General features: G+C 42.4%; 1 protein-coding gene across 3 annotated transcripts; it reads left to right on the top strand.

Annotated features, from left to right (window-relative positions):
* Positions 1-206: 206 nt before the first annotated feature.
* Positions 207-8,910, top strand: LOC123427489 (protein CHROMATIN REMODELING 19). 3 transcript variants are annotated; one of them, XM_045111553.1, is made up of 13 exons: positions 207-1,354; positions 1,437-1,554; positions 2,431-2,471; positions 3,016-3,266; positions 3,370-3,550; positions 4,140-4,325; positions 4,412-4,585; positions 4,660-4,818; positions 5,136-5,213; positions 5,379-5,515; positions 5,592-5,810; positions 6,699-6,888; positions 8,596-8,910. In XM_045111553.1, exons 1-12 carry the CDS (start codon positions 437-439, stop codon positions 6,859-6,861), a joined length of 2,625 nt encoding a protein of 874 aa, XP_044967488.1. In that variant the 5' UTR covers positions 207-436; the 3' UTR covers positions 6,862-6,888; positions 8,596-8,910. The 3 variants fall into 3 exon arrangements, with proteins under 3 accessions (XP_044967488.1, XP_044967487.1, XP_044967486.1); XM_045111552.1 differs by lacking the exon at positions 8,596-8,910 and adding an exon at positions 7,024-7,285; XM_045111551.1 differs by lacking the exon at positions 8,596-8,910 and having other exon boundaries at positions 6,699-7,285.
* Positions 8,911-24,041: the final 15,131 nt, after the last annotated feature.

The raw sequence follows: 24,041 nt of genomic DNA, 5'->3' as shown, positions 1-24,041 counted from the left end.
GGTACACCGCCAACCTCATCATCATCAGAAAAAAGAAAAAAAAACCATCGGTTCACCGTAACACGGCCTTCTGCCACGACCCCCAAACACAGTGACGTACGCAACTCATACACGCCAGGGAAAGATATTCCAAAACTTTTTGGAAAAAACAAACACCACCCCTGAAAACGGCAGAATTTTACGAATCGTCCTCCTCTTGGGAGGCAATTGGCGCTCTGTTCGGCGCCGCTCCCTTCTTTCTCCCCACTCTCTAGGGCCGCCAAAGTTTCCCGGCCTCCTCGTCTTCGCCCCCAATTCTCCCGCTCCCCGCCGCCGCCGCCGCCTCGGATCCTCGCCTACTAGAGAGCAGCACCGCGCCCGCCCGACCGCCTCGCGCGCCTCCCCCCCCGAAACCCTAGACCCCAGAGGAACCCGCAGCCCCGCCGCCGCAGCCCCGATGCGGCGGGACTTCGAGGAGATCTCCGACGAGGAGTGGTCGAACCACAACTTCAAGCCCTCCCGGGTCCTCAAGCGCCCCCACCGGAGCCCCCAGCAGCCGGCCGGGCGGCCTCCCCCTCCCATCGATTCGTTCCGCTACGATCCCAAGCCTTCCTCCGCTGTCGGCACCAGCAACGGCACCACCGTCGTCCTCTCCGACGACGACGACTTCGACCTGGGGAAAGGCGCCAAGGCGCGCCGCGCCGAGAATAGCTCGCGCGTGCTCAAGCGCCCCCAGCACAAAAGCCCGCCTAGGCGGGCCACGGCGTCCACCCAATCCTCCCGGCACAACAATAAACCCCCCAAGGCCGCCATCCCGGTGGCGCTCTCCGACGAGGACTTCGACCCCGAAGACGAGGATTTCGGCCTCCCCGCTTCGAGGAGACGGCCACGCCCTTCCACTGGTCGACGGCTGGCAACCGCCTCCATTGACCTCTCCGATGAAGAGGAGGATCTAGACCTCACATTTGAGGACTCTGACCTCGCGGACGATGACTCTGACCTCGCAGATGACGATTCCGACCACCCTGCTCCGAGCTCATCACGGCCGCGCCGCACCACTGGTCGCCGATTCGTGATCGAGGACGACGATGACAGTGATGGCTCCGTGGCTGCTGGTGTGGTGGAGTTAGGAGATGAAGAAGAGGATGATGGGGTGAACTGGTCGGAGTTGGAGAACGAGGATGATGAAGATGGGGATTACAATGGGCAGAGTCGTGTGAAGTCCGAGGAGGTGGAAGGGGATGTGGTGGGGAAGGCATTGCGCAGGTGCTCGCGGATTTCGGTTGATCTGAGGCAGGAGCTGTATGGTTCGTCAGCACGGAATTGTGAAAGTTATGCTGAGACAGATGCCTCCACCGTCCGGATTGTCACTCAGGTACAGTTATCAGTTTTGATGCACTTTACAGGTCTTCAACGATCGAGTTTTTGTCTTTTGATGCAATGTGATATGAGAACAGGAAGATGTGGATGCCGCATGCACAAGCGAGGACTTGGATTTCAACCCGGTGCTGAAGCCATACCAGCTTGTGGGGGTCAATTTCCTTCTACTGTTGCATCGTAAAGGCATCGGCGGAGGTGATTTCTTTGGGAACTGAACTTTTGGACCCGAGCATGCTCGTTGCTTTGTCTGGCCTTTGCTTAAACTATTGCTTCCTTTTATCTGAATTAGCAACTAACCATGTCATCAAACTGATGGATTGAGTTCACCCACTTGTTTATGAACATTTGCATTTAGTTCGCTAAGTAGTAAATACAGTACATGATAACATAGCACTTGTTTGTGAGCATCTATTCTTTCAATCCTTCTGCAGTTCTTGTCTTCTGAAACAGCCAGTTGCTACTCTTCTTGTTGGATCATTACATTTGTATATTGTTAAATAGAAACTAACTTGATGTAGATTTTTGATACTAGATCACTGTTTGGTTCATAGAGTGTAAGGTACATGTATGCCCATTTCCAGTTAACTGGACATTGAAGTTTACCTTTACAGTTACGCTAGGCTGAACATGTTTGGTTTCATTATATGATAATGGACCCCTATTTTTCTAAAAAAGTAGGGAAGAATGTTTGCATTGTAACTATCAGAATTTTTATGCGTTTCAGTACAGAAAGCCTTGTCTTGCCATGTGCTCATGGACTGTAAGAGCTTGCTGTGCTGAAAGACTGAATAAATGTCGTCTTTCATTACATATATTGTACTCTCTCCGTCCTAAAATTCTTGTCTTAGGTTTGTCTAGAAGTTGATGTATCTAAATACCAAAACGTGACTAGATACACTTATATCTAGACAAATCTAAGACAAGAATTATGGGACGGAGGGAGTATTTGTGAGTGCACGTGAGTAGTACAAGTCAGCAATCATATTGGTTCTTTTCAGTTTTCTTATCCTGTTCTAATTTCTCATGCTAAAAAAACTATTATTCATGTTAACCTTCTCTCCTTTTCTACAGCAATTTTGGCCGATGAAATGGGTCTTGGCAAGACAGTCCAGGTAAGCGAGCTTACAATGTTAAGTACACATGAAAATAACCAATCATCATAAGTTGGTAGTACTAAAACATGATAATTTAGCTTTTCCAAAGTTGGTGTTTTCATGCCCCATTCATTAGGGTTGGCATATCTGGCGAATGATCGCTACAAAAGTTGGCATTTGCGAACGTTCTTCTGGCAGTTTCGGTCTATTTGGAGAAACTGGATGACTTTTTTGCAAAGCTGCCATGGCATTTTTTATTTTGAAGTGTAGAAAACCATTAAATCTGCACCGTAGGTTCAAGATCGTCTGGCAGTTTAGGCGTTCTCTGGCAGTTGCTACCTGGCGAACGTTCGCTAATAACCATTTCCCATCCATTATTACTGTGTCCTCATGGACTGTTCATGTTTTTTTGGGTCATTGTGCACACATACTATAAAATGTAACTTGATTGTGATCCTGTTGTTACATGCCTAAGAATAAACTGATTAGTAGGATGTCCTATAGTTTAGTTCTGATTCTTTATTCATCTCTTAACATTTGAATTTGGTCTCATATTTTACAGGCTGTGACTTATCTTAATCTCTTGCAACATCTATATAACGACCCAGGTCCACACCTTGTAGTTTGCCCAGCTTCAGTGTTGGAAAATTGGGAAAGGGAACTTAAGAAGTGGTGTCCTGCGTTTTCGATCATCATGTTTCATGGTGCTGGAAGGGCTGCCTTCTCAAAGGAGTTGAATTCCTTAGGCAAAGCAGGCTGTCCAGCTCCATTTAATGTCCTGCTTGTTGGCTACTCGCTCTTCGAAAGACGGAGGTTTGTAGTTCGTTGGTGTGGGAAAACAGAATATCTTACGGAGATCACTAATGATTCTGCATATTTTTGGAAGATTTATGTGCTGCTTTGATTCATAACGCAGTGCTCAACAAAAGGATGATCGCAAGGCACTCAAAAGATGGAAATGGAGTTGTGTATTGATGGATGAAGCACACGTGCTAAAAGATAAGGGCAGCTTCCGATGGAGAAACCTTATGGCTGTTGCTCAACATGCTCGTCAGCGGCTAATGTTGACCGGAACTCCACTTCAAAATGATTTGCATGTGAGTCTTGCCACAAGTGTTCGACTTAAGTTTAAATTTGTCTTTCCAGCATTCTATGGTGCCATTGTAATTACATATATCAAAATACATCTGCGCATGTGATACATAATAAATTAAAGGACGTATCAGTATAAACTATCCATAAAAGCAACGACTATGGACTGGGTATTTTACCAATATCCTGCATGTCAAAGATTCACGAAGTCATGGAGGTGATCAGCAAGTCTACTAAGGATTTGTAACTAGCACTGCCTTTCGGGGCGGAATTAACGATTAAAAGTTTATCGGGATCATATGCTTACCCTAAGACTTGAAATCAGCAACCCAATGTCTAATGCTTCTGTTTTGTACAGTGTTTGTGGTTCAACACTATTAACTTTACATGGTTTTTCTCCATCTTATGGTTTGACGTTTGCTGCTTACCTAGATGACTACTAATGACACTGAATTTCTGATGGCTTTCTTTCAACAGTTAGTTGTGATAGGCACTCCCAACTGCTTAAACTCTAATTCCTTTCAACTGCCCTAAATTATCTGATGCTGGCCATTTCATACACACAACTGCTTTTGAATTTGATATGATCTGCAGGAGCTATGGTCACTGTTGGAGTTCATGATGCCCGATATATTTGCCACTGGAGATGTTGATCTCAAGAAGCTATTGAACTCAGAAGACCATGAGTTAATTTCACGTATAAAGTCCATTTTAGGGCCATTTATTCTTAGGCGCTTGAAGTCAGATGTTATGCAGCAACTTGTCCCAAAGATGCAACATGTATGTTGACTTATCCTTAACCATCACCCAATTTCATGTTCTTGTTGATCTTTTTTGTTTAAACTTGCATGGGTTACGTATTGCAGGTTAACTTTGTCTCCATGGGTTCAGAGCAGTCTAAGGCTTATAATGGTGCCTTAAATGATTATCGTGCCATTGTTGATGCTCGTACTGCAAAGTCTTCTGTCCAATTTCCTAAAAATGTCGTTGGATTAATTCCAAAGCGTCAAATATCAAACTATTTTATGCAGTTGCGTAAGGTGAGCATATCCTGTGGTACAAAATTCAGGAAGATGTTTATTTCCATCTTAAATGGTTTTTCATTGCTCCACAGATTGCGAACCACCCTTTGCTTATAAGGCGCATTTACAGTGACAAAGATGTTGATCGAATTGCAAGGCTCACGTATCCTAAAGGCGCATTTGGTTTTGAATGTTCATTAGACAGAGCAATCGAAGCGCTGAAGAACTACAATGATTTTGCTATCCACCAAGTATTGTTATTTTTCTCTACCTGGTCTCCTAATCAGCTGCTTCACCTCCTGTTGATTTTGCTTATTGAATTATAATGGGTCTTGTACTCTCCTGTCTGACTTTCATTATCCTGCTTGTTAGCTTCTTCTGCCATTCTGCATGCCAAATGATAAGTGCGGCAGCAAAGGAGTAGTATGCATTTTTTTTTGTTTGTCAATTGGTGTACTGGACAAAGCATGATTTTGCTACTGAAACACATCTCTTATGCCCTAAATTAGCTTGTTTTTAGTCTTTTTTGTGGGGCACTTAATAATTTGTTTCATAATTTCTTCTCCAGCTGTTGATTACATATGGTGATACTGGGACAAAGGGTTGCCTAAAAGACGAGGATGTTTTTGGATCAGCAAAATGTCAGGTGTTGTATTTTTTATCTTTATCTAATTAGCAAGTTCTAACAAAAAAATAATAGCAGTAAAACAACTGTTTTTATTTTATGAATACGTCTTCTCTCGACTCACGTTATAACCAAAATATTTTTTTAACCATTTATGCTTTACCTTGGTTTCTACTTTTTGTTCAGGCCTTAGCAGAGCTTCTGCCTTCTTTAGTAAATGAGGGTCACCGATTTCTTATATTCAGTCAGTGGACCACAATGCTTGATATCCTTGAATGGGCACTGGAAGTAATAGGAGTTACATATAGGCGTCTCGATGGGGGGTTAGTTCTTTCCTCAGCAAGTTTTTGGATTTAATTGAATTATAATTCTTAACTGGTAAAATCCCTTTTGTGTCAGCACCCCGGTAATAGAAAGGCAGACTATAGTGGACACTTTCAACAATGATCGCTCGATAAATGCATGTTTGCTTTCAACTAGAGCTGGAGGTCAGGGACTGAATCTAATAGGAGCTGATACAGTCATAATACATGACATGGATTTTAACCCTCAGATGGATCGTCAAGCTGAAGATCGTTGCCATCGCATTGGACAGCTGAAACCTGTCACTATCTATAGGTGCAGCTCTAATTATGACATTTGAATTTATTTTTGCTGCTTCTAACCATGACTTAGCATATTTGACATATACATAATTTTCTTATTCTGCCAATGTTTCGCGTTTCTATAATATATTTTTAACATTTTCCTTAGTGCTGGTTTCATTTTTTATAGGTTATAGTTTATTTCCTTTTACCCCCTTTGGGATTCTATGGTGCTACGCAGTTAACGAATGCGATCCTTGCTGCTGGTATAGTTAAGTTATTCTATTGTATTTGTAAAGGGTGAAGACATAATGAATTGTTTTTGTTATTGTTCTCTATGGTAGTACTTCCTTTTGCCTTCGCATTACCCAGGCAATTCAAAGTATGGAGGATTGTACTGGAAATTTACAAAAGCAATTTTTCTTTAACCACTGCACTTCCATAAAATGTTGGGCGCCACTATATGAGCATGTCCAGTCTCCACCTGCTTTTGCTACAAAATGTAGGAGTATCACATTTCTCTCTGCTAAATGATCTCATTTCCTTTGATCCTGTAGTCCCCTTCTTAGTTTGTTTTCATCGGGTTCAGATAAAAAGAAAGGACTACACTCATTTGAACTTCAAATGATCTGAAACTCAAAAAAGAATAGTCCCTCCATTCCTAAATATAAGTCTTTCTAGAGATTTCAATATAAACTACATACGGATGCATATAGACGTATTTTAGAGTGTAGATTCACTCATTTTACTCCGTATGTAGTCCATATTGGAATCTCTAAAAAGACTTATATTTAAAAACCGAAGGAGTATTAAATAACACGTGAGAAAATCATCATTAGAAAGAGCAATGTTTAAATATAAAAAATATCTTATACTGTACTAAGATAAGAAATTGATAAGGGTGATTGTTTATTTCATGCAGGCTTGTGACGAAGGGTTCAGTTGATGAAAAAATATTTGAAATTGCGCGGAGAAAGCTAGTACTAGATGCTGCAATTCTTCAGTCTGGAGCAGACTTAGATGATAGAACGGATGTACCTGAGCAGACAATGGGAGAGATCTTGTCATCTCTTCTCCTGGTGTGAAGAGCTTAATTAGGGAGTGGCTTGAAGGTACACATTCCACATTTGTACCTGCGAAGGTGTCCTTAGTAATGATAGTTCTTCGCTTCATTAAGCACCATGCTGGTTTATCCATGGGGTCCTAAGGTGCTTTGCTTGATGGTGCTCTTTTGCGTTATACCTCAGTTGTTGGCATCTGCATTATCTACTATTTGGATCTGTGGATGATCTTCTGCAACCTACTGGATAGCCACACCGCTTCTCGTCGATGTGCTTGATCAGGGTGACATACTGTATAAGCATGACATAGCTCCAGATAGGGCGGTAGGTTGTTTAGAAAGTGCTGAAACCAGAGTTGTCAGAACATACATCAGAACATTTGTACTGGATGAATATTGGAAGTACATCCTGGTATTAATAAAATGGAGAATGGCCGAAGTTGCAATTACATGGTAGATATTTTATTTCCGTTTTACCATTTTGTCTACACTTCAGTTTTAAGCTATACTAGTATTCAACTGTGTATCTGTAAGAAAAGTGAATCTAAAAAGCCTACTGTACCTCTGGTCAACCTAATTCGGGGACCATGCACGAACAGCTTATGTTCTGACCTTAAGTTAGCACAGTTATTGTGAATTACTAAATAGTTTTATCAGTTAGTGACTAGTTTCCCACGGAGCCACTGATTGGGAAATTGTTATCTTAACTCGTGGGTTGAACAACTTGGCTACATTGTATGTATTCTCTGCGGAGTTACCATGTTAGGGCTCCTTTGATTCAAAGGAATTCTATAGGATTTTTGGAGGATTGAAACCCTTAGGATTTTTTCCTACATTGGTCCTTTGAATCATAGGATTGAATCCCATTGGAATTTTTCCTATGGAATCTTTTTGTACTACATTTCATAGGAAATCTAACATCCACTCCAACTTCTTTTTACAATTCCTTTGTTTTTCTTGTGGCATCAAACACTCCTTACTAATCCATAGGGTTCAAATGGACATGCCACTGAAATCCTTCATTTTTCCTATTCCTGCGTTTTAAAAAACCTGCGAATCAAAGGGGCAATTACTTTACTACATGGGAGAACCAATTCCCTGTAACTTCAAAAAATACTTCCCCCGTTCCAAAATAAGTGTCGCTGCTTTAATACAAAATTTATACTAACGTAGTACTAGATTTGCGTCACTTATTTTGGGACACAGGGAGTATAATTTACCTGCACAAGAATTATATATGCTTGTATGGTATGTCACTGTTATCCATGTTAAAAATGCTTTTGTTTTTGCATTCCTTTTTACTCCCTCCATTCCATATAAAAGAACTGAGCTTGATATCTAGGCTAGTCTTGCATCCTTTTCTGGCTAAGTACTCCTAGGTCTTCTTTCTGCATAGTGTCTTCACAAGTGACATATATACCTTGGTTTATGTGAGGTCTTTCTTGTTTCAACCCTCTTGACCATGCTCTATCATTTTGTCCATTCGCTGGATCCAACATTTGCCTGCCTTTTTTTTGTAGTATATATAGGTGGAATGCTTTTATGCTATTACGGGTGCTTATAATGGAACTGCCCGGCCTTCTACCCCGTTTGTGATTTTTGTTAATAACCTTATATTCACTATCCATGTACTCCCTCCGTATAACAAGAAGGATGGGTGATTAGCGATCTGGTTTTGCCTAGTTTGATCCTTTGGACTTCACCTTGAATTTGCTTTGCGCATGATTGTAAGAATAATCTCAAGCATGGTTCTGTTCAGATACAGCACAAGCCGCAAGCGCCGCTGCCGATGCCAAACCGTCGGGCCGCACGGCGTACTTGTTCTGGCAAGCCTGGCCTGGCGCCAGCTCCATGATGTGGGTAATCAAAGAGAAAGGCTGCATCGCGGACCGGCTCAGAAGTTGCTGTTTAGCTGCACTGCACGCACATGAATGATCTGATGGAATCATCTGGGGCGGAGGGATTTGTCTCCGGACGACCATGGGAATGACTTCTCGTGGGTGGATTTGATTTTGCTGTCCGTCCCGTGGGCTCGGTCCTGGGCCATTTGTTGCCCTCCCTGCGCGCCTTTTAACCCTCTCTCTCATCGCCGCCGTCCGGATGTCTTGGAGCCGGCCGGCCTGTGTACGCTTCTGGCGACGCTGGTGTAAGCGACACCGGGGAAGCGGCCATGCGCCGTGGTGCACTCGCGTACTGGTGTTGTCGGGATACATCAGACCGGAAAGGCGACGGGACCGTTCAAACGAGCCAAACTAAAAGCTCCTGGTTTCTCAAAAAAAAAAAAAAAACCTAAACACTCCTGTTTTCTTGGAAAACTGAACGGGAAAGATTCAACCTGATATCACAACGTCGCGAGCTCGGTAGGACGTTGTCGCCACGGCGTTTCTGCTACAGATTCCATTCGAAGTGCCAGGTACGTCGCACTGTCAACTGTGATGTGCTCAAAATGGGATCAATGTACGGAACATACTTTTTTTTTTCTTTCGAATTTGTATGGATATGCATTGAAGATTTAACTTTCTATAAACCTTTCTGGGAACTTGCGAGTTGCATCTCGGCCAGTCCCCCGGGACCGGGGTTTGAGAAGCGAAATGCCCCGGCCCCTCTCCTTGTCGCGCCCATGTTGCCATGTCACTCACACCGAGAGGGGAATCTTTGCGTGGGCGTGGGGGCCGCCGTCGCGGAGGGCGCGCGTGGGAGGGCCGGGTGGCACGGAGAGTTGGAGCCGTCCCGTGAACCCTCTTCTCCTTTGTCCCGGCGTCTTTATCGATCTCGCGTTGGCGACGTCGGCGTCATACCCACATACGTACGGATGCGCCGGTGAAAGCCATGATACACGCCTGTCTTCTGGACCGGATCTGACCTCTGGTCTCTCTCGTCGGTGACAACATCTATCATGCATTTGCTTGCAGCAGCATGGTTCTCGTGCTTACGTGATTCTTCACTAAATCGGTTTTGCACGTTGGAGGACGGTATGATTAGACGCCGTCTCGTAGCAGCTGCATGAACCAGTTAATAAAACAGTGCAGAGACGAGACCTTGGGGATATTTTCTTTTTCAGTTTGTTGCACCATCCTGACGAGTTTCGATATGAAAATGGTCGATGCATATGTCTCCAGCAGTCCAGTCCATGCACGTCGCTGTTGTCGACAGAAATCTTCAACCTTTGCGCCCGTACTTCCGCTTTCAAATCAAATCCCAAAGAGAGAAATTCCCCGCTGACAGGATCTCGTCAACGCAGAGAGTAAGCACCAATTAATGCAGCCTTGGACTACATTGCCGGAGAACAGAGTACGAGCTACTACACTACACTACTAGATATAGTCTTCGACATTCCTCTCGTTGTCGGGTTTCATCTTTTCCCTGATCCTACCGCGGCTTGAATGCGGTGGTTTGTCTCTGTTACAGCACCTACCTACGTACGAGAGGCTAAACACGTAGCCTTTGGAAATTGAGCAACAAATTTACCTCCGCTGGCTCCGTCGCGTAGGAGGCTAAACTAGTGCAGTACTACTGTAGTAGCTAGGACCATGGGGAGAAAATTCTCCTCTCCCAATCGATCGCATCTTAGAAATGCTCGCTCGTTTCTATGCGCGCGTCTACCCTGCAGGCGAGGGAACTGGTGGAAAGTATACCCGATTGATTGGGACGGTTGACGGCACAGGGAGCACACAGATGTTCTTGGCAGGCCCGGACTCGGGACAGAGACACTAGTGCACGTGTCAATACTTCACTTTCAACCTCCGAAATTATCGCGGGTGTGAAATGTCAGATTATACTCCCTCCGTCTCGGTGCAATAGGCATCTTATGAAAAATAAACAATTTCAAAACACTAAGGCACATTAGAGTAGTACTAATTGCATGCATATTAATTAGACCACATCTATTAATTGAAGGACTAATGCATCCAATTTATGCGTCATGTTTTTTGGATTTGAAGAGGTCTTTTAATTAATAGCATGTTTTTAATTGAGAAAGGAATAATGTGATTGGCTTCCTCTACAATTTAATTTCTTCTCCTACCCAATCTCAACGTGCCTAGGTTGCAGTGCACCTTCTAATATGCCTAATGCACCGAGACGGAGGGAGTACTGGATTGACTTCTGGATTACAAGGATGGCGATAGATTGCGTCGTCACCAGAAATTTCAGTTTTGGTTCAAGTTTTTTTTGTTCCTTTCTTTCTAGACAACTATTTTTGTTGTTTGTTTCTTCTGAGGCGGGTTCAGAAACCCTAATCACAAAGGGCACCCCTATTTCTCACTTTCTGCGAGCGGGAAGGGAATGCTCGCTGAAGGGGAGGGTGAATTGGGCGGCCCAAGCACGAGAGAGGCCACAACCTCGTTTTCCTTTTTTTTTTTACATTTTCCGCGTTACTCTTTTTTCTTTATATTTGTAATTTCTTTACGGAAAACACTCTACAAAAACATTTGAAACATGCTGAACAAGTATTTAATTTTTTTGACCAATTATTTGGAAAATATATTTATTATATATATATAAATGTTAATCAATCATTCATAATAGAAAAAGTTGAACAAGTATTTAAAAAATAATGAACAATTATTTGAATAATGTGATTTTCTCTAAAAAATGTTGATTGTATATTTGAAAAAATGTTGAACAACTAGTTGAAAAATTTGAACAAATGTTTTCAAAATGTTGAACAAGTACTTCAAGAAATGTCGATCATCTATATAAAAACGTTAATCAATCATTTAAAAAATGTTGAAAAAGTATTTGAAAAATGTAAATCAAGCAATTGAAAAATGTTAAATGTGTGTATAAAAAATGTTGACCATGCATTAAAAAATGACGAATTTTATTGATCATGTATATACAAATGTTAATCAACTATTTGAAAAAATGTTGAACAAGTATTAAAAAATGTTAATCAAGCATTTAAAAAATGTGAAATATGTATAGAAACAATATTGATGATGTACTAAAAAAATGATGAATCTATTCGATCATGCATATAAAAATGTTAGTGAAGAATTTACAAAATGTTGCACAAGTATTTGAAAAATGTTACTCAAGAATTTGAAAATGTTAAATGTGTATAAAAAATGTTGATCATATATTAAAAAATGTTTACCATGCATTAAGAAAATGTTAAATTTGTATTGTAAAAATTTTAAATGTGTATTAAAAAATGTTGTTGACATATACAAAAAATGTAGAATGAAACCAAAAGAAACATAGAGAACAAAAAATAAAATCCCAAAAGAAACAAAATAAATCAAATAAAAAGAAAAAATGCAATAAAGATTGAAAAAAGGAGAAGAAAAAATAAACAAAAGAAAACAAACAAAGAAAGAAAATAGAAGAAAAACAACAAAAAAAGAAAGAAAAGGAAAACCAATGAAAAGAGAGAAAAATAAGATTAAAAATGAAAAAAGTATAAGAAACAGTGGGAAAATGAGGATTGATTGGAGTTAAGAACTATCGTCCTAGTTGTACATCACACACTAGAGCTTAACCGAGTGGCTAGTTGCGCTTCCCCACAACCAAGAGGGTAGGGTTTGAATCCTCCGCTCCCCCATTTCTCCTGTCCTTTTTCCTTACTTAATTGCACACGAGTGGGCTGGTCCAATAACTATAGATGCTTCAGCAATCGGTTCATCTTAAACCACTTAAGGCAAAAAATAGCTCCCGAGAATCACAAATAGACAAAAAGTTTGACCGATGTGTCCGGCCCATCGCACACGTCGGCGACTCATGTGCCACATGGACTTCATCACATAGAGCTACCATGCCAACCTTTATGTGATTACAACTTGACCGCGTACGTCTGATCGCATGGACAATGCGTGATGTGAGCTTGCATAACCGACCATACTTTTTTACATATATGAAAAACTTGCATATGGTCATGACAACTATGCCTTGTGTGATGTGTTCTATTCATAGTTTTTTCGGGCGAAAAACTTGTATTACTCAATAAAAACAATATTACAAACAACGAAGGCTAGCTCCATGGCAACAGAAGGACAGAACCAAGCCAGGTTAGGGTTCTACCTTTTGTCGTGGCAAAGTTATCTAGGCTACCGCTAAACTTATTCTGGTTTCGACTAACATGGGTAATACAACATCACAAAGAGATATAAAGTACTTAATTTCGTTTACCATAGAAGCGTAAATAGACACCGCAAGGTCGTGGGCTTGGACCAACTTCACAACAATAGAGGAGTCCATCTCAATGGTAATTGAAGAGTCGCAACGCTGGAGGGACAACGATAGACCTTTGATGCATGTGCATAGTTTCATCTCCAGAACATCTGGGTAAGATATATATTCTATTTTATAGGGTTGATCCATGTGTGCACATTCTCGTGAAATGCACAAGCAACTGCAAGAGCAACTGTGCAAATAAAAACCATGTCATAATTTTACCATTTATATAAATTCTTGACTATTTTTACTTCTCAAAGGACTTTCAATACTATAATTAATGATAAGTTCACGGAAATATTTTCTGTTGCTCGTACTGCTGACAATCTTGTGCATGAGGGTCCCTAGTGGCCGGGGGCCACCTTGGTTGGGCCAAGTGGGAAGGCCCATAGATCCCGGGCCATGGGGCTGCCTTGCGGGGCAGGCTGCAACACGAGCATTTTCGGAAATGCCACGACTTCTCACATTGTAGGTGGAGTCCAGGATGACTCCTCCTTCAATCTCTAGCCGACTTTTGGGAGGACGCCTTCCCAAGATTTGCCTGCTGGCCGCCACCTATATATAGGCGATGAGTAAACCTTGGCATGGGCAACCCGACCCAACGACCCAGCCCGAACCCGACCGGGGGCGGGTCGGGCTTTGTGTTCAGGCCAGGCTCTGGCGCGGAATTTCAGCCCATGGTGCATTTTGGACGGGCTCAAGCCAAGGAAATAAGGTAGTTTACACGGAGGCCCGACTCGGCCCGACCCGGAATTGGTGTTTTTAGCCCCTTCGGACCGGGCTCGGGCCTTAATATGTGTTTTTTTTAAACTTTTTTGGCTCGGCAGGACCCGACTCAAGTCAAGCCTGACCCAAAACCCGGTTCGGCCCGAGAAATGCCCAGATCTAGCGAGGAGGGGGCAACCCCTAGAGCACACCAAAACCCTTGGGTGTTGCTCCCCTAGGTGCTCGCATAACACGTTTCTCTCCCTCGTCTAGTTTGATCTAGACGAGCATGCCGCTAGGATACTTCTCCCTCTATCCTCGGTAGCTTTTGTGCGGGTTCCACGGAGTCTTGTCAAACCTCTGGACCACTACACGTGGATACCTCTGAGGTACCTTCTACTTTGGTACTAGTTCGACGAACCATCTAGGCAAAATTCTTGTGAAAGGGAGGTTTAATTAGCTCCAAGAATCGATGAATCTTCACCAACTTCTACTCTAGTTTCGATGTGTTGTACTTGGTGAGTTAATCGTTAATCTGCACCTTCATTATATTCCTGGGTTAATTGTGTACATTAATTTAATTTTTTGTGTAGCATGTTCTAATGCATGATTCATGTTGGTACCTTCTAAGTCAAATTTTCATGTTCTCGATAGTTGTATTTTGTTGAGCTAAGAAACTAAATCTTGTATGGTCTATTTGTTTAGTTTAGTGGACTTGCATTTTAGCCTTGAACTACAAAAACCTTAAATGTTTGCAATAACAAAATTCAATTCATTGCCCCGCCACAATGACACACACGATTCATGTTCTATAAGTACTTTATGGATGAACAACTTTTTCCAACCGGTTTTGAGTACCCCTATACGACTAGGGTGTTAAAAGACAAGACATGTATACACTTTTTTGAGAAGGAGGATTACATGTGCCCCGTGCATCAAGTGGTTCACACATCCATCTTCATTGCATTATTCAACAAGACCTTACAAAATAAATACATAGATCAACCTATCGAAGTTGGATCCGCACTACAAAGTCTCGACTATTTTACGACATTTCACTTGTCATGTAAAATCGTTTTTCGTCACGAAAAATGTCCTGGTGATATTTTTCGTCCGTCACCCCACTGTCACTGAAGCGCCGTCACAGAAAATAAAATCTTGACGGTACCACCTCCTCCGTCACGCAAGGTCGTGTCTTCGGTGACGAACCCAAATTTTTGTCGAAGATGGCCAAAACAATTCACTAGAACTATCACTTTATACGACTTGTCCGTCTCTCATAGAAGTTTTCGGTGATGATATATCGATCACTAATAACCGACCTACCATGTTTGACTAGTTAATGTTTCTCACATATGGGCTCATAATACGCTGACATGTGACCTTACAACTAGGCCTGATTGAGGTTTTATTGCCGACGGTGCCCGTGAGTAATAAGTCAGGCATCCGTTTTGACTGGTCAACACTGTCGACATATGGGCCCAAAATATGCAAACGTGACTGCCTACACGTGGTACTAGAGGCGGCTGACGTGGCTCCTTGCATGTGGATCCATACGCTGGTGACGGTATCCATAACCGACAAAATTTGTAGACTTTGATGATTTTATTTTATATTTGAATTTGCTGTCAAATTGGAATATATTTCATAATTTTCTCTCACAACTTTCATTCGTAATTGTCGACATTAGAATTAAGAACCATGGGACAAAGTATCGCACAACAAAATAAGACACTTGTCACCTTCAATGGCATCCTACCACTCTTGAATGACCTTGATGAAAACTTTACTTCTTCCTTCATGTCTAATAGGGCATTACAACTATTCATTGGTGTCTACCAGAGCCAATTTGGAACCTGCAAATTCATCCTTGCGTTCTGATACGGCCTTCTTGACATATTCAAGTTCTTGCTGCTACTCCGCATGGGCCATATTGATAGCTTCATGTGCTTCATGTTCTTCACTTGCCCAACAACAATTTGTTTACCAAATGCATGCTTTCTCCGAGAGAGAAGCCTCTAGCAAAAACTATGCCCCGGGTCTTCACAAATCATATTACAAGAACACTAAAAATATTGCTGCACTCTTATTACTATAATTTTGTTTTATATTTATATTATGTATATATCACTACTTATCGCTTGCAAGTAACGGGTTCAAGGGGCTTGACAACCCTCTTGCCCGCGTTGGGTCCAAGTGTTTTCTGTTTTGTTATGTAGGTGCTGAAGCCATGCATTTGCATGGTCCTCCTTTTGGTTCAATAACCTTGGTTCTCACCGAGGGAAATAATTATCTCTATTGTGCTGCATTCGCTCTCCTCTCGGGGAAAATCCCCATGAAGTTGATACGCCTCCAACGTATCGATCATTTATGAAGTATTCATGCCATATATACCTATGTTTACAATATTTTTATAGGGTTTTGATGCTGTAGGATCCAAAGTATGTCTAAGGGGGGGGGGGGTGATTAAACTACTTGACCAAATAAAAACTTAGCCTTTTCCCAATTTTTAATTGCGGGCAAGCTTTAGCAATTGTTGTAAGTCAAGCACACTCTACACATGCAAGTCTAAGAGTATAGAAGCGGAAAGTAATGACATGCACATGTAAAAGAGGGTAGGGATAAGAAGATCAAACGCAAAGGTTGACACGACAATTTTTGGTGTGGTTCCGATAGGTGGTGCTATCGTACGTCCACATTGATGGAGACTTCAACCCACGGAGGGTAACATCCACGCTAGTCCATGGAGGGATCAACCCACACAGGGTCCACAGATAAGCAACCTTGTCTATTCCATCATGGCTAACGTCCAAGAGGGAGTAGCCTCACTCGGGATATATCTTCATGAAGTAGGCGATCTCCTTGCCCTTACAAACGTCTTGGCTCAACTCCACAACACGAAGTAGGAGGCTCCCAAGAGACACCTAACCAATCTAGGAGGCACCACCCTCCAAAAGGTAATAGATGTGGTAGAACGATGAACTCCTTTCTCTTGTGCTTCAAAAGATAGTCTCCTCAACACTCAATTACTCTCTCACATATTTGGCATGGGTAGAAGAGATTGATTGGGTGGAAAGAAACTTGGGTAGGCTAGAGATCAAGTTTCAAATGGATGGATTGGCTTTCCTATGGACTCAAATGTGATTTCTCACAAATATAAAATGTAGAGTATTATAGCTTGAAGCTTGGCCAATTCTATTCCTTTCCTTGTATCAAGGGTTCTCCTCACAATCCTTAGCCAATGCATCTTTGAACTTTTCTGAAATATACTCACATAAGATCATTAGTTCAATGACACATATGTTGTTATTAATTACCAAAACCACCTTAGGGAGAAGTTGTGCTTTTAATCTCCCCCTTTTTGGTAATTGATGACAACATATAGACCAAAGCTTGGACAAAAGATATAATCAATGATTAGCATCGTCGCTTTGAGAAGTATGTGAAAAGCAAGAGCTCCCCCTAAATTTGTGCATCATTTTAGATTTGTGTTTGAATGCAAATGCACAATCGATTAGGATCATGGGCCACTCTTCCATCTCACATACATTTTGGTGGTGTGCATAAATGATATGAATGAATAGTAATCAACATAACACCAATAAATGAGTGAATGGTCATCATCTAGATAGCTCAAAGGTATGAAATAGTATCATCAACAATCAAAGCGTATGATCAAACACAACGAAGTTTAAGACATCCAAAAGACCAGATGTTTTAAAAAAACCAAAGAGAGCAACAAAAAGTAACACACACTCTCTCGAAGCCCTAATGATCTATACACCTCTCCCCCTTTGGTAACAAGTTACCAAAAAGTACAAAGATCTAGAACTAAGCATCGCTCCAGGCTCGACCTCCTCCGGTAGTAGTTGATGGAGTCGATAGGAGAGTGTCGGGGAAGGCTTCAGCACATGTCCTCTGAGATGGAGGTGTAGACACTGGAGGTGTAGGAGTTGGTGGAGTTGATGGAGCTCATGGAGTTGATGCTTGGGATGATGAAGATGGTCGGGGTTCCGGAACTGACACACTTGTAGATGTGGCTTGAGTCCTGAACTGAGTGGTAGTGGGAAGGGACGTATCATCGTCATCATCACTGCTTGAGCAAGGTGTGTGCATCGCATCAAATTCATGCTTCAGCTGCTCAACAATTGTAGTCAACTCCGTCAGTTTGATATCCAGGTCATGGAATTTTGTCTCCACGATCCTCTCAAGACTCTTTTGGTTCAACAATTTTTTCAGTGATATTCTTCTCCATCCGTTGGATGGTGCTGACAAGATAAGACATTTGTTTCTGTGTGGTCCTCAACTGTTGAGCGGGAGCTAGTTTGGCTGCCTCTGCCTTTGTTGCTACCTCTGCATGAACACGAGCTAAAGATGGACTAGGATGGCTGGGGTCCATGACTACCTCGTTGTCTTCAAACTCTGGCTATAGTGGCAGGTGTGGACGATCAAGTAGATATGCATTATTCCCAATCTTGGAATTGATCAACATTTGAATGTACGAAGCATATCCATAGGATCTCTTTTGATCAACAACTATCCTTTTGACAGTCTCAACTATTAGATTCATCACTCTAATCCTAGTGTGAGTGTCAATGTGGTGCAACATGTTGACGGAATACCCTCTGATCATCTTATCATCTCCTGACTTGGGCATCAGGGTGTACCTCATGATGGTATTGGTGGTAGGTATCCCAGCTTGCAGAAACTAAATAGATCAAAGCTTGTGGGTCTTCATGTACTTGTGGGGCACTGGATTGTACATTTCAGCCATAGAGTTGTGATTCATCTTTTGCTCAGAGTAAACATCAAAGTCACTCTCAAGTGCCTTTGGAGCACCTATGATAGTATCCCACTCCTCAATAGTTGACTCATACTGATGACCTTCAGTCATCCACACAATTCTACCACCAGGATAGAAATCTGAAGTGGAGTAGAACTGCATGATCATCTCGCCATTCCAAACAGTCATCTCTTTCCCAACAAAGTCCTCTATATCAATGGACGTTAATTTTTCTTTCAATGAGGGTAGTAGTCCCCATGTTTCTTGATGTAGTCTTAGTCTACATATCTCATGTCGCTCACAGCTGGACTCTTGTCCAATAGGATAGTCTCATAAAATTCCTGCTGCCCCTTGGTGTAAAAAAGACCATCGACAGCTGTCGTCCTTGTGACAGCATAGAGATCTGCTTCCCTCCACAATCTCAGTCCCTGATCTCTTCTCTTCTTCATGTCCTATGCAACAGGATGAGCATCATTATGCTCTAGCAAGTGAGCTCTCAGTTTTCTCAACACAACATATCCTTCTTCTTCTTCTGCAGCAACATCTTTGGATGTAGAGCCTTTGTTTTTCTGTGCTGCAGGAATATCCATTGTAGTCCTCTTGGGCTTAGGAGCTACATGATTTTTGGCCTTTGGAGCAGAAGACTTTGTCTTTTTTGCAGACTTGCTGGGCATAGCATCTGCCATTAGCTTTTTCTTCTTGGAAGGAGGTGGATTTGCTGGTACCTCTTCCTCTTCTTCCTTAGCAGCTTCTGTTGGATCTTCATACATAGATGTTGGTCTTCCAACAACATGCATAACTCTCTTTCTGGCTCTTTTCTGTCCTGTCTTCTTGGCTAGCTTGGAGGTAGGGTTCTCAAGGGAGAGTGTCACCCCTTTCTTGGCAGTCTCTCGTGATCTCATATCATCTGAGCTGGCATACTCTTTTCTCACAATTTTATTGACTATGACCCTCCCATTCTGCTTGTGAGAGATGCTTTCTTCAGGAATGAAGTCAACATCCTCCTCATCCGAGTTCACCTTCTTCCTGGACCTGGTAGCTGCCTTGGGCATATCACAAGAGCTTAGAGTTCTTGGATCAGAAGAAGTCTTCTCACGACTAGTGCCCGAGTCCACATCCATGCTCTTCTTTGTGAAATCATTTTGGCTATCTTTAGAACCTGACATGTTGACAAGCTGACAAGCAAACAAGCTGACCCTGTGAATAGTTATAGAAGAGTAGGAATTAATGAGCATCACAGAACATAGACGTTTTCAAAAATTTGAACTCAAAATTTTAGTTCCAAGTATCAACTTTGTGTGTTTCGGTTCCACCGAGATAAAAAACTGAGAGCTTCCGAGACAGACCATCCGCTCAACACAGACTTGGCCACACTTTTCGGTAGCACCGAAAAGTGAGACTCGGTATCACCAAGATGGTTCTTAGAAACCCTAGTAGAGGAATCAGTGACATCGATCCATTTCATTCGATGACTCCAAGACACACAAAACGGGGACCTAATCCTAACATTTATCGTTCGATTATGCTACGTGATTTGTTTTGTGGTAGGATCAATCTCAAACTATGTCAAGATAGGGAATGAATCCTAATGCGCATGAATTGGATAAAGGAGTGAAAGAGGGGCGAGATCTTTACCCTAACTCGGCGAAGATCTCCTATGGCAGCGACGACAGGTGAGATTGCGGTCGACTACGAGGACTTGTGTGGTGAGGGCACACGGGAGATGAAGGGCGATGTCCTGAGGCCACGAGCACAACAATAGGGGTTTGCGGGAGGCGACGATTGAAGTGAAATTTCAAAAATGGGATCCGCTGGGTATTTATATCCCCATGCTATCTGTAACACCAGTTTGAAAATATCGGTGCCATCAGTTTCATGTGTGTCAGGAGACACATAAACTGGGTGAGTCCGAGATTTATGAATCGGTGGTACCGCGCTTCTCAAAAAAGATCAACCCTAGTGCTTCGGTGGGACCAATATTTTGGTGTTGATCACACCGAGTGGCACATGGGAGGTATTGGAAGTTATCTCTTGTCGAGACGGATCTCCAAGTTCTCCTCACACGGAGTGTCCCTAAAGTGGCTGCTCAAATTTTGTGATTTAGCATGAATAGATTTTGAGACGAGAAATCATAGATAGCTAGAGAGGGGAACTTAGGCATTCTTGTATATCCAATTGGCCAAATAAAAGGAAAAGCGAAATAACAACAGTTCGATATCCCCGAATGAGAAAAAATATGCATACCAACATGCTCACACAATAAGATGTCAAATGGGACATGGCAAACATGCACAACAACTCTAGTATCTACCAAGCACTTTGGTGATGACTAAGTCATCTATATATGAGTATATTGACTCAGGAGCCAAGAAAGAATACTTGATCATAGGTCATACTTGTCGTTTAAGCACAAGTGGGGTTGCCACTTTTACCTAAATCTTTCAATGTGTTCACACCTTAAGAGATGCTTTAACGCAAGTCTTAGAGTAAAGCTCCCCCTTGATGTGACACCCCCCTAAGAGAGATAAACTAACCTTGGGTTTTGTCGTAGAAGACTTCATGTAGGTGTAGTAGTGGTGGATGCTCATTGTTGATGAAGATCCTCTTGAGTTGGGAGCAATCCTTGTTGTTTCTTACTCTTCTCACCTACATGGGTTAGTCCCTTACACAAGGAACAAATACAAGGATATATATGGACATGGAATGAAGTACATATGATATGATGTACATTGGTACATTAATTACCTCGTCTCTTGCTTACCTTTCATGGAATGTGTGACTCCTTGAACTAATGCATAAGGTTGGAGTTGATTGCAACTAGTTCTTGCCAAAATGAATAAGAGTAAATTTCATTGGCAGAGTCACCCCTCAAGAATTTCTCTAGTTCTTCTTCTTAGGGACCCACATCAACTTGATGGGGATCCTTGGAGTTGAGGTAGCGGTTGATAAAGTAGAGCTAGTAGTGGCCTTGGGAATCCACTTGACCATGGCTTGGGGTTCTTCCTCAAATGAGTCAATCTCCTCTTGAAGCTTGCCCTTGACCTCGTGGTCTTGTGGTGGAAGGTCATCATGGCAACTTGTTCCCTTGGAGAGAGTAGGATCATACTTCTCCTTTCGGGAAATTTTTTTAGGTTGGGGTATTGACCCTCTTCCCATTCAACTCCATTGGCACTGAAGTAGACAATACGTTGTTCCTTCTGATGTCCTCCTTGCTTGCGTACAATTTCCTCGAATTGCTTATGTAGGATCGAAAGTATGTCTAGACGGGGGGGGGGGGGGGGGATTAGACTACTTGACAAGATAAAAACTTAGCCTTTTCCCTATTTTAGTTGTGGGCCAGTTTTAGCAATTGTGGCAAGTCAAGGACACCCTATACATGCAGTTCTAAGAGTATAGTAGCGGAATCTAAAGCATGCAAGTGTAAAGTAAAGGAGTAAGGTAGGGAGATCAAACACATGAGGTTGACACGACAATTTTTGGCATGGTTCCGATAGGTGGCACTATCGTACATCCATGTTAGTGGAGACTTCAACCCACGGAGGATAACAGCTGCGAGAGTCCACACAGGGCTCCACCCACAAGGGGTCCACAAAGAAGCGGCCTTGTCTATTCCACCACGGCTTCCGCCCACGGCTTACGCCCACGAAGGACTAGCCTTACTCACGGTAGATCTTCACAAAGTAGGCGATATCCTTGCCCTTACAAACATCTTGGTTCAACTCCACAACATGAAGTAGGAGGCTCCCAAGCGACACCTAACCAATCTAGGAGGAACCACCCTCCAAAAGGTAATAGATGTGGTAGAACAATGAACTTCTTGCTCTTGTGCTTCTAAAGATAGTCTCCTCAACACAAAATGACTCTCTCACACAATAGGCATGGGTAGGAGAGACTGATTTGGTGGAAAGCAACTTGGGGAGGTTAGAGATCAAGTTTCAAATGATTGGATTGGAATATCTTGGTCTCAACACATGAGTAGGCGTCTCTCTCTTAGAAAAATGGATCTGGCATTGAAGTGTGTGTTCCGAGTTCTTCTCCCTAGAATGAGAGGTAGGTGGAGGGGTATATATAGGTTGTCCCAAAATCCAACTGTTACACCTAAAGTGGCCAACTTGGTGACACCGAAGTCATGAAATCGGTGGTACCGACTTGCACTAAAGGTAGGAACTTTTGAATCTTGGTGGTTCTGATATATACAACTCGGTGACACCAAAAAGGTGGCTAACGGTCAGATGACACAACTCGGTGACACCGATACCCAAACGGGGAAAATCCAATTTTGTGTATCGAGGCAACAGAAAGTTAGTCACTTAAACTCGGTAGCACCGACATAGTTTCGGTTGCACCGATTTGGTGGCTTTGGCTAGGGTTCTATCTGAGATGAAAATCGGTAGTGCTGAAATGAGAAAGTTGGTGGCACCGATTTTGTGTATAAGGCTTTGGACATAATGGTTATGTGGGAAAATGACCGGGTATTTTTGGTGGCTATCTCTGAGCACTTGAGCAACTAGTTCATTTTAATATCTCACCCCCTTTTAATAGTACATATTGGCTTTCCTATGGACTAAAAAGTGATTTCTCACAAATATAAAATGAAGAGTCTTCTAGCTTGAGGCTTGGGCCAATCTTATTCCTTTCTTGCATCAAGGGGCATCTCCACATAAACCTTTAGCCGATGCATCTTTTGAACTTTTCTGAAATATACTTGGATAAACATATTAGTCCAATGATGCATATGTTGTGATCAATTATCAAAACCACCCTAGGGAGCAATTGTGCTTTCAATATCCCACTTTTTGGGAATTGATGGAAACATATAGATCGAAGCTTCAACATAAGATATAATCAAAGATTAGCATCGACGCTTTGAGAAGTATGTGAAAAGCAAGAGCTCCCCTAAATTAGGATCATGGGCCACTCTTCCATGTCACATACATCTTGGTGGTGCGCATACATGATAAGAATGAATAGTAATGCACATGACACCAAAAAGATAAGTGAATGATCATCACATAGACACCTAAAAGATATTAATGTAGCATCAACCAAGTAAAGCGTATGATCAAACACAGGAACAAGTATAATGTCATCCAAAAAACCACAGTTTTGGAAAGAAACTGAGAGTAAATAAAGTCAAAAGCTCTGTGTCTTGAAGGCCTATGATCTATACATTTCTCCCCCTTTCGCAACAAGTTACCAAAAAGTTCAAAAGTACAAAGATAATCGTCTCTCTGGGCAGCTGATGACGGAGTCGACAGAAGAGCGTCCACGAAAGCTTCTGCTGAATGTCCTAGAGCTAGAGGAGTGGATACTAGAGGTGCTGGAGCCGGGGCTGAAGCTGAAGGTGCATATGCATGAGCTGATCAAGTTGGTCTTACTTCCGACACTAACACAATTGCTAACCTAGGCTTGGTGCTGAACTGAGTGGTAGTGCGAGGAGGCGACTCTTCATCATCACTAGTAGAACTGGGTGTCTTCACACCATCAACTTCATGCTTGAACTGATCAACACTAGTAGATATCTTAGTCACTTTGACATCCAA

The sequence above is a fragment of the Hordeum vulgare genome, chromosome 2H (genome assembly GCF_904849725.1).
Source record: "Hordeum vulgare subsp. vulgare chromosome 2H, MorexV3_pseudomolecules_assembly, whole genome shotgun sequence".
NCBI classification, from domain to species: domain Eukaryota; kingdom Viridiplantae; phylum Streptophyta; class Magnoliopsida; order Poales; family Poaceae; genus Hordeum; species Hordeum vulgare.
This window is presented reverse-complemented; position numbering and strand designations above follow the sequence as displayed.